Below are 11,539 nucleotides of genomic sequence, written 5' to 3'. Positions count from 1 at the left end.
CAATCAGTGGAAGTTTCAAGAAAAAAATTTAAGAAGAAACAAGTGTCGAATGTTGGTGGGAATCAGAATGTGATGTCAAAAGCTGAGAAGAAAGAAGATGAGAAAAAGACTGAAGTGAAACTAAAAGGAGATTTTGGATACAACTGCAATTACTGTAATGGACACAATCAGATGGCTAAGGATTGCATGTTGAGAAAGATGGAAGAGAAGAAAGAGAAGGTGAAATATGAGGCTTATTATGCGAAAAGACTGGAAGAAGTTTGTGCTCAAACGAAGAATCTTTCGCTAATGGCAAAAGGAGGTGATGAGATTGATGGTATTTATCAGATATGGTCATTTGGATCTGACGATGAAGAAATGCATCATCCTACTCATGGTGTGTTATTTGCAAAGTATAAAGAAGGTGAATCTTGTGAAAAAAGCTTGGTTGAGAAAGGCATGGAGGATAGTGATGAGGAATTGGAGGAGTATGTGAAAGTTGATGAGGAAAGTGATGAAAAAGATTATGAGACCAATGGGAGATGTTTCGTTTTGATGACTCCAAAAGCTCCAATGACTGCAAAGGTACGTGATCTTCTTATCTCATTTAATATTTTCCTTTGAATTCTTATCATATTGTTTTATGTGAATTTAACGAAACTTGCTCTTACTTAAACAACATGCTTATTTCGATGAGTAGTGAAGTAGAGACATCTAAGGCATCCCTTTATGAAGCTTGTAATAGATTGGAAGAAAAGAAAATTAAAATATAGAGTTTAGATATTTACATCACAAATCTTTTGTGTGATAGAGATACTTTAAGAGTGGATAAAATGTTAGTCAAACGAAGTAATATCTATTGTAATACGGCTAAACATTTGTATACCAAGCTAACTGATCTTTATCATTCTGCTGATATTCGTGTTGAACAACATAGGAAGTTGCTTCCCTTTATTACTTTCAAACAAGAGTTAGTTGATGAGACTACTTTCGATTGTGAGGGTAAAGTAGTTGACTATGACACCATTCATAACGATTCATATGCATATGGTGTAGTTAACATAAATGATTGTTTAAATGCAGATGAGCTTGTTAAAATTGTGGATAAGACCTTGACTAAATGTGAAGAAATCAAAATTTTGAACAAAACCGATAAAACGACACAAAGTACTCAACAAAAATTTGTTGATATTGAAGATGATTATGACAATATTAGTGAAATTGAGGAAGAGGAATGTGTTAATTGCTCGAAATTGTGAGTCATTAATATCACTTCATTGGCCAAGGACAAAGTTAATGTTGATTCAAATGAGAAATTAAATGATGAGTTCTATTCAACAACCAAAAATTGTGATTCTAAAAAAGAGGAATTTGTTGTTGAAGATATTACAAATAATGAAAGTGACAGTGATGATGATTCAAGTGAGAATGAAATTCCTCGAGTTGTGGAAATTCAAGTGTATGATGATACAAAGGTATTCTCAAAGGTTTTGAAAGAAAATGAAAACATTATTTGGAAACAAATATTGTTATTTATCCCTCATGCATCAAAGGTCTTCCAAATCAAGTGTTTGTGACGAAAAGCAATGCTGCTGAAATTGATCCCAAAATAAACAAATTGCTGAAAGAGGATAATCAAAATGTGACTAAGGCAGGTTTTTATTTGAATCAAAATATGGAGGAAAACAAGTTAAACAAAAGATTATGTGTTTTTCAACGTCAAAAGAGTCAAAACTCTTTTTCTAAAAACAATGAAAAGAAATCTAACAAAGTTTAGGGTGGTGAACAAGCGAGTTCCGACATTAAGCTCCCATTTTAACGCCATGGCAAAGAAGCTCTGCGTAGAGAGAATCATTCTCATGAATTAATGCCTACATCGTAAATTGCTATGAAACTTAAAATATATATATATATATATATATATATATATATATATATATATATATATATATATATATATATATATATATATATATATATATATATATATATATATATATATATATATATATATATATATATATATATATATATATATATATATATATATATATATATATATATGTGGGTCTAAAGCATAATTTTCACGCCAACCATGATCTTGACCAAACTTGAAGGTATAGTGATTATTCGTATAATTTAAAATAACCGATTAATGGAGAATATTTTAACAAATAAAAACTAACGAAAATGACTTAATACACAGATAATTTATAAATTTAACAACATGTTAGCTTAAAAGCATATTTTAATGACCAAATCAAGTCATAGGCATAAATTTATTGTGCTATAACGATATTTTCTATAAAATCAAATACTTCAATAACTAAAGTGGACAAATGACTAAAAATGATCAATTATTCCATTGAGTATTTAACTTTTTTCAATTACTCGGCAAACAACATACTAATTTACATAAAAGAGTGAACCTTCTAAAAGAAGCAATCGAAAAAATTACCTCACAATAACAACAGTACACACAATCTTACAAACCCTAAATTTCTAATCCAAATCTTTACTCGACTCCGACGGCTCAGTCTCCGCTCCTTGCAGCCGCTTCAATTTGGCCACCATAACCCACATATTCGCAAGCTCGTTTTCAAGATACGCTTCTCTCTGCTTCGACTCCTCCAGTCTCCGCCGTAGCTCCGCTTCCCTCTCATCCTTTTGCGACAACAACGTCCCATACGACATCTCTCTTTCCCTACTCAACGCAAGTTCTCTTTTCATCTCCACCTGTTCTTTCGTCCTCGTGTTAACGTTCTCTCTCCGCCCGTTTTTAGCAGGACCGGTCGTTTTCCGGTTACCCGGAGAGTTCTTCGGCGTGGTGGCGGTGGCCGCGGCGGCTAACTCCGCCATTAGTCTCTCGTTTTGGTTCATCAGTTTCGCGACCTCATCGGACAGAGCCGTGAGCTCGACGGCGGCCGCGGAGGCTAATCCTTTGGCGTATTTACTGTCATCCGCTAGCTTTTTGTTCCGGGATTCTAACTCGGTCTTTGACTCGGTGAGTTGGGTGACTTTCTGTTGAAGTTGTTCGATCTCAAGCACCTGGTTTTAGCGCAAAATAGTATTTAGTTTGAAGTTTGAAGTTTGAAGATTAAAGTTGTTAAAATGATGAAAAATGGTGTACCTTTTGGTTTAACTGTTGTTGAAGTAGTTGATTATTTGCAACTTGGGCTTCCAAGAGGGAGATTTGTTCGTTTTTGAGTTTGATTTCGTGGTTCAATCTGGTAATCGAAGGGGATGATATTGATACTACAGGAGTGTCGTGTTGCGATGAATTGTCGTCTTCGATGATTTGCTGTTGATTGTCTTGTTTGGGGTCGAATAAGAAGTCGACAGATTGTGAATGTGAATGTGAATGTCTGGATTGTTGGATAGGAGGATGATGATTATGATTAGACGTTTTAGGAGTGGAAACTGGACTGCTAATCGATTTGGCTCCACTTGATCTATCGCTTGTGATCGTCAAAGCGCCATAGCTACCATCTCGTTTCTAGTGATCAAACCAATCAACAATTATGCTTTTTCGATGCAAAAGTTTTTTTTTTTTTTACAAACATTTTGGGTTTCGATAAAAGAATAAAATAATCAGAAAGTTAAAGAAAACGTCCTAAATGTGTTTCGATAAAAGAATAAAATAATTAAAAAGGAACAATTAAGGAATTTTGAAAAAAAAATGTTTCGTTTTTACTAAAATATAACAAAAAGTTAAAGAAAAATCACAAGCACAAAGTACATTCAATACAAGAGTTTAAAACAAAACATTTTATTAAAAAATAATGATTACACTTTGAAATGTTAATTTCCGACAAGAGGACAAAGAGATTTTTTTTGGTTAAATTGAAAAAAAAAATACACATTATACATTTTATCTATCCGGAATATGCTTATTTCGGACAAAGATGTAATTTTCCTTGAAACACATAAAAACTTAGGTTGCGTTTAGTTACGGAAAAACAATTTTCATTTTCCGTTTTTTGTTTTTCCTTTTCGATTTTCATTTTTCGTTTTTATTTTTCATTGAAAAATTTAGAAAACGCGTTTAGTTAAACTTATTCGTTTTTCATTTTCAGTTTTAGAAAATTAGAAAACATATTTAGATGTGTATTTTTCCATCGGTTTTTATTTTTAGAAAACGGTAGCGGTGGTAGGGTGTGGATGTGGGTGTGGGTGGGGGCGGTGACGGTAGCGGGTCGACGACGGTGGTGGTGATGACAGGCGATGGTGGTGGCGGCGGCAATTGTGTCAGTAGTGGTGGTGATGGCGGCGGCAGCGGTGGTGGTGGTGCTAGTGACGGGTTAGTGGTGGTGGTGGTGGTGATGGTGATGGTAGGTCGGTGATTGTCGTGGTGGTGTTAAGGTGTTAAGGTGTGTGTGTGTGTGTGGGTGGCGGTGTTAAGGTGGGGGTAGGTAGAGGTGGATGGGGTGGAGTGGGTGTGTGTTTATATTTTAGAAAAATTTTGGAATTAGAAAAATATGGAAAACAATCATTATCAGTTTTCCAAAAATTTCCAACTTCTTTGTAATTTTAGAAAATGGAAAAATTTCATTTTCCGTGAAAAATTTAGAAAAATAGACGAACTAAACGCGTTTTCAAAATTCTCATTTTTCTTGGAAAATTTTTCCGGAAAACGACCCATTTTTATGCAACTAAACGCACCCTTAGTTATTTTTATTGATTTTTTAATTCATAATGGTTGGTAATTAACTTTTCGGTTTGTTTATATTTAGTCATTTTTTGTTTTTTTTGTACACATTTAACAATTTAACTTGATAAATATGTTCACATATTACCATTATTACATGCGATAGCCGGTGACAATGATAATATATGAACACATTTAATAAATTAAATGGTCAAATGTATAAAAAAAAAATTGTCTAAACGTGAACAGTCATTTCCCTGGTTTTAATGGGATATTTTGACCCTTCATGAATTAAATGGGTAAATTGGCATTATAATATCAATATGAGAAACCTATAGGAGAATCATAAAATCATATAATAAACCAAGTAGACTCACCCGAAGTTTTAACCATTTAAGTAATCCCGTTTTTTTGACCTTTTTGTCCTCCTTAAGCACATCATTGTTAATTTCCTCACTTGTGTCAAGTGAAACATATAACTCCATATTTTCTTCATCTAAACTTAAGTCACGCCTTCTTTGTGGTAAATATGCAAGCTGTCAAATTCCAAGAAAAATCATTATTTTACAAATTCTATTTCTTCCCACTTCTACTTTCAATTCTTTTCATTATTACTACACACATGAACGAAAGTAATATGCTATTTCTTGAATTTATGATTTTAACCTTAAAAATGAAACAAAAAATGGAAGAAAAGTCAAAAGACTAACCTCTTCCTCCCCAAAGGAATATCCTCTCCTTAGATGAGAAAATTTAGATGGGTGTGAAGATTTGGTGGAAACTAGAATTAATTTTGTTAATCTTTGTATTCTGCTTAATAAAATTGCTTTAGCTTCTTCTTCTTCTTCTTCTTGATCCAATTTTGACTCGTGTTTGACTTCACCATCTTTTAGCTTTTATATATATTAGTTACGTTAATACAAAACACTTATATGAATAATATATAAGAAAAAATAAATTTAAACGAGTAAATGGCAATAATGTAATTAATGAGTGTTACCTTTTGTTTAAGGATAAGAATATCATCTGCTATGGGTCCCGGGTGTTTTAATTGAGGAAATGTTACAACACCTGTCTTTAGTTGTTCTAGTTCTTCTTTTAATGATCGAATTTCGTTTTGGTATTTCTTTATGAGGGATTTTTCATCGACTATCTGTAGATTTAAATGCTTGTTTAGAATCTGTTTTGGTTGGATGGAATGGAATAAGCAAGGGAATGGAATCGGTCATTACATTCCATGATCATGTTTGCTTGACTTGTAGGAATAGAATGTATAATTTTAACTCTATTCTATACATTATTTTAATTAAAATTAATAAACTTTAATTTACAGAAATAAAAAATTGAACACAATAAAAGCTCATTAAACCCCAAACAAACTATAACAAAAATATTTTTTTATTTTTGTTATTTTAAGAGAACAAAATTGTAATTCAATTAAACTAATAGATCTTAAAAGAATTTAATTTACAAGAATAAAAAACTGAACATAATAAAAGCTCATTAAACCTCAAATAAATTATAATAAAAATAATAATTTTTTCGTTATTTTAAATGAAAAACTGTAATTCAATTAGAATAATAGATATAAAAAAAACTTTTATTTACAAAAATAAAAAGTTAAAGATAATATAAGCTCATTTAAACCTCAAATAAACTATAGTAAAAATAATATTTTTTTTGTAATCATAGAAAAATAAAGTTGTAATTTAATCATGGTAAGTGAAGATGACTTCAAAAGAAAATTGTCATCAAAATTCACATATATAAATATGTTTTATATTGCAATTCTTCATTCCATTTCATGATGAAGAAGAAAAAACCACCCCTTATAATAACATAATGAAAGGAATCATATTCCATTCCATTGGGCAAAACATACATGGAATGAACGATTCCATTCCTTCCTTAATTCCATCATATAAACACTAACTTAAATATCCATACCTTGTTTTGAGCAGCTTGAATCTCAATATGCTTTGCACGATGTGCAAATTTCAATGTGTTATGTGTCTCTTCTGAATTGCTTGATGAGGGGGTAACAGTGCAAATTAGCTGAAAGAAAAAGGACCAAAATTTACAATTCATTAAAAAAATATATCTTGTTTTTTTTATTTTTTATTAATGTAAGACTTACAGAAACTCTTCCATGACCACTTAATGAAGATTGAAGAAGCCGAGTTAATTTTGAGTCCCTATATGGTATATGAGAACCTCTCCCATCTGTTAATTTTGAAATAACCTGTAAATAATAGATCAAAGATTAATTAAATATAAAGATATAAAAAAATTGTGATAAAAATAATGATTGAGGCCTCACAGTTCCAAGAGTTAGAAGGCTTTTATTAATGTAAGATCCTTCTTTTCTACTAACACCAGTTGTTTCAGCTTTTGAGCTCTCAGAACCTGCTAAATCTATGAGATTCTGCAATTTAAATTTAAATAATTTTAATTTTAACAATTTGTTTACATTAATAAATGAATAAAACAAGTGGTATGATTATGAAGACAATTTTACCAGCTGTGAAAAATTAACAGATTCTCCTTCAGTATTATTATCACCACAAGGACTACTCTCTATTGTCTGTTAAAAGTTAAAAAAGATGAAAAATGTATTTAGATGAAACAAATGGTAAAAATTAAAATAATTAATTTAATTTTGGAATAGAAAGATGGGTTTACCAGAGTAAATATTGTGTGGCTTCTGCTGCTGAGTAAATTAAAATTTGTTGAACCTACATGTCTGTGTTCTGTAATAATAAAGTGAAAAAAAAAATAATAATAATAAGTTCCAAGATAATGAAAGTGATTTATGGGCAAAATAGTCTTTTGAGAAAGATTGTACCTTCTCCAGCTGCAATAAGAGAAAGAGCATGGGCAGGTGATAGAACAACTTCCTCTTTTATTCCTTCAACAAATGCTCCCTGAAAGCAATTATTGTGTTCCACAAATATTTTATTTTATAATTATTAAAACATTTTCTAGAAGTTGAATTATATAGAACATTAATTACCTGATTATCCTCTCGTATTCTTAAATTTTGTCCTGCTGGATTTAATAAATCATTGACAACCTGAAGAAAAAAACACAGTTTAAAACAAGAATATTACCCAAAACAGTAAAAAAGAAAATAAAGGAACAATGTCAATAATTGTGTGTGTGTGTACAATTTATTTACCCATTTTAAGAAATAAGACTACTTGCTATTGTAGAACTTGAAGGGGCAAAAATGGCAGATCAGATTCTTTTTTGTTATGCAGAGTGAAGAGAATTCAGAATTCTCACCTCATTGTAAATTTCCAAATATGAGACACGGAGAAGAAATTCACGATCTGGGGTCTGAAAAATATAAAGATTATTTTATCTTTTCCTTGAAAAAATATTAATTTATTAGATTGTATTAAAAGTTTTCATAAAAATGCTTACCTCTTGAATGTAACTAAAAGCATCTTTTATAGCTAAGGGAATAATTCCTGGGGACCTTTGATCACCCTGTCTTGTGTGTATGATCAAGATCAAGATACACAAAATAAATACATTACTAAAAACTGCATAAAACATAAAAATATTTGAGCAATATAATGAATAAAAAGGTGATAGAGTTACATGCATGGTGTGAGTCTTTCCACTACTTGTAACACCATAGGCAAAAATAGTTCCTGTAATTGGAACAGATCATGTCAAGATTGGAAAAATCAAAAAGATAAGAAATTGTGTGAGTTACATGAAAGGAAGAGAAATAATACCATTAACGCCTTCCATTGCACCACTAACAACATGTTGAGCTGCAATATCATATACATGACGTGTTGTGGTTGTAGGCCCAAACACCCGATCTATGTACAAAATTATAAATAAGAAAATGAGATTTACAAGGTATATCAATATGAAACTCAAAAGCAGAAACTTCATGGTTAAGAGTATAAGCCTAAAGTTACAAATTCTTGACCTTGTTAAGTTAACTGTAGTTAATCATGAGAAAACCATTAAGATGGCTGCTTGATTCTGATATGTGTTTGGGTACAAAAGAAGACAACTGAAAATTTGGGATATCTGTCCCCTTCAATAATAGAATTTAACAAACATTGTGTTTGAAACAAGGAAAGCCAATAAATCAGTTTATCAGTGAGTAATTGTTTAGCTAGTTGCTCCAGTCCCCTATACAATGATATCAAAGAACACTAGGGCTTTGGCAATAAAGGATCCAAAGGTCTACAATGTTAATTACTGTAGAGTTGGTTCTGTTTTACCTAATTTTCTTAAGCTCTGATTTAGAGCATGACTCTTGATCATCAATAGAATCAATTCAAAAACGTTAATTGGTAGCATATCTATAATCTGGACATACCATATGCATAAGCTATCGATGGAGTCTCTTCATTCCGTAGAATAGTTTCTCCATCCGCATACCACGCAATCTCTTCCCCTCGTCGAATTTCCCTCGGACTAATCCTCAAAAAGTTATTTTACATCCAAATTAACCGCAATAAATACACTAAACCATAATTTATACCACGATTTGATCACCTGAGAGGCCGGAACCGAACAGTAACAGTGACATTCTCCTTCGATCTCTCAGAACCCAATGGCAAACTCTCGGAATAAAAGTACTGCGGCTTGCTTCTAGAAGATGAAGCCGGAGAGCTCAGATTATCAACAGAAGCCTCCGGAAAATGTTTCGAAGATGAAGTAGTCGAAGAGGATGGCGAATTCGCATATTTCGAAGTCGATTTCCTCGGTTTCAATATACCTTGCGTCGACGCCATTGTAGAATTCAACTTGAAGCTAGTACAATCAAATCAGTAATCACATAAATGCAATCTCCTTCGCTTCTTTCAATGAATCGTATTTACAATTGAACTAGATCTGAGGAAGAAGAGTAAGATGAAAGACGAAGGGAAAGGTGAATGTGATGGATTGAGAGTGTAGAAGATTGTGGGCTTTCAAGTGTGGAGTTTGTGGTTGCGTTGGAAGCGATGAGCTTCCATGAATGGCTGGCAAACGAAACCGCACCTTTTCCAATCTTTACATGGGAAGAAGAAGCTTTTGGAGTAAAAGAAAGCTAAAAAGGGGGAAAGAATTGGCTGTGTCTACCGTATACAGTACTATCCAGTAGTACTCAATGCTCCCCCGGGAAAATTTAGAGCCAATCTTTTAGGAATGCCTTAAGTACTAACATCAAAATGCAAATGTAATTTAATTTTTATTTTTTTATTTTTTATATTATAAAATGTTTTTTTATCATCATAGTATTAATTTTTATATTATTTTTCTTCTTGTAATATATATATATTAAAAAAAATAGTAATCGTGGCAATGAGATCATGAGATCTTAATTATAGCAAAATGTTTGTATGTAAAGTGTTAGTTGGAATCTAAAATCTTGCTAGAAATTATAGTTTTTATTTGTGGTATAAATAGTTTGAAAAAATAATCACTAGCTTTTAAAGACTTAAAGTTACGTAATAACTAAAAAAACTATCAAAACTTTGTCTCGAACATATATTGTTATTGTCTAATAAATCATTAATCAGACAAAAAATTTATAGTATTCTTATAAATAAAATTGTCTATAAAATATATCTGAAAAAATTATAGCCAGTAAAATAAAGGGGTGGGAGAAATTATAAACTATATTGCAATTTCTTTAAAAAAAATTTGATTTATTTACAAATTTTGTTAAGGTTATATTTATTAGTTGATACTTTAAATTGAGCAATAATTGTATTTTTTAATGTAATAAAAAATAAAAGTTTATTGGTTTCTAAGGTTAGAAGGCGTAGGACATCATTGTCGCAACATTTGTTGAGGTGTGTTTGGTGCATATTGTGCCTTTACCTCAACATGTCGAGCCGACAAGGGTATCTAGGTACCACACTTTTAAGTCTTTTTCTTGACTGACCAATTAATAAATATATATTTTTTAATGTAATAAAAAATAAAAGTTCATTGACTCCTAATGCTAAATGTGTGGGCCGGCGTTGCTACAACATTTGTTGAGGTGTGTCCCGCGCACACTACACCCCTACATCAGCTGGCGAGTCAAGAAGGGTATCCGGATACCACACTTTTGAATTATCTTTCTTGACTTCTTCTTTGACCGGTCACTTGATGGTTATTTAAAAAAATTAAAATTAAAAACACTATAAATACTGGCATAGACACAATCTTATATCATACCAACAATGTCTTCTCTACAATATTCAAAATGTCTTCATATTTATCATCTTCAAGAACTTTTGGCACGGTGCTACAAGGCGTGATAGGCGTTGCTAACACGATGATGAATAAGATTGAAGAATGATATGTGCATATTTAGTTATAAATTTTATGTATTATTTTAATACTTTTTGCTACATTTATGTTTATTTTAGTGCAAATGGTACTTAATTTATTATAAATCTGTTTTGTAGCACTAAAGACATGCTCAGAATAAAAAGGAAGCAAAATGCAGAGTTGGAAGCAAGGAAACCTGGACCTGATCAAAGCAAGGCAAAATATGGCATAAACTCTGAAGCCCACGGCGTGGGGACCTCTGTCCATGTCGTGGTATCTCGAAGATTCGCGTTCAAGTTGGTAGACTTGGGCTTTACGTGTTTTCCATGAACGGCACGCCGTGGAGGCCTTTAGCCACGACGTGGAAGACAGTTTTTTTGGTATATATATAAAGTTCGGTCCTGCCTTCAAAAAGAACTTATGCTTCAAGTAATTCACACCTTTTGGCACCCAAAGAAGCATTAGAAGGCAGAGAATCACCTAAATTCTTCTGGAGTTCACGTTTTGGAGAGATCGAAGGCAATTTTACTTCGAATTCTTAGTTTTTATTGATTTCTATCATGTCTTTCATTGGTAACTTTGAATTTATTTGTTTGATTCCAGTAGTTATGGGCTAAAACCCTAACTTCTGTTTAG

At 32.0% G+C, this 11,539-nt stretch overlaps 1 protein-coding gene across 1 annotated transcript; it reads right to left on the bottom strand.

Moving 5' to 3' along the window:
• Positions 1–2,319: 2,319 nt before the first annotated feature.
• Positions 2,320–9,766, bottom strand: LOC111916675 (kinesin-like protein KIN-7K, chloroplastic). Its single transcript, XM_023912348.3, has 18 exons — positions 9,155–9,766; positions 8,976–9,073; positions 8,374–8,463; positions 8,234–8,286; positions 8,054–8,119; positions 7,913–7,966; positions 7,641–7,700; positions 7,473–7,551; positions 7,310–7,377; positions 7,146–7,211; positions 6,948–7,052; positions 6,765–6,869; positions 6,575–6,682; positions 5,628–5,780; positions 5,338–5,520; positions 5,005–5,163; positions 3,110–3,475; positions 2,320–3,027 (listed from the first exon to the last, which is right to left on the bottom strand). Exons 1-18 carry the CDS (start codon positions 9,391–9,393, stop codon positions 2,482–2,484), a joined length of 2,598 nt encoding a protein of 865 aa, XP_023768116.1. The 5' UTR covers positions 9,394–9,766; the 3' UTR covers positions 2,320–2,481.
• Positions 9,767–11,539: the final 1,773 nt, after the last annotated feature.

This window comes from Lactuca sativa, chromosome 1 (assembly GCF_002870075.4).
Source record: "Lactuca sativa cultivar Salinas chromosome 1, Lsat_Salinas_v11, whole genome shotgun sequence".
Taxonomy (NCBI): Eukaryota; Viridiplantae; Streptophyta; class Magnoliopsida; order Asterales; family Asteraceae; genus Lactuca; species Lactuca sativa.
The sequence above is the reverse complement of the archived record's forward strand: the minus strand, read 5'-3'. Positions and strand labels throughout refer to the sequence as shown.

Bases quoted from the DNA above. Each gene is read 5' to 3' on its own strand.
- LOC111916675 (XM_023912348.3), bottom strand. From the start codon at position 9,393: ATGGCGTCGACGCAAGGTATATTGAAACCGAGGAAATCGACTTCGAAA. The intron at 7,701-7,912 runs GTGAGAATTCTG...TTTTTTCTTCAG, and splicing joins ATTTGGAAATTTACAATGAG to GTTGTCAATGATTTATTAAA. The intron at 7,212-7,309 runs GTAAACCCATCT...AACTTTTAACAG, and splicing joins GCCACACAATATTTACTCTG to ACAATAGAGAGTAGTCCTTG.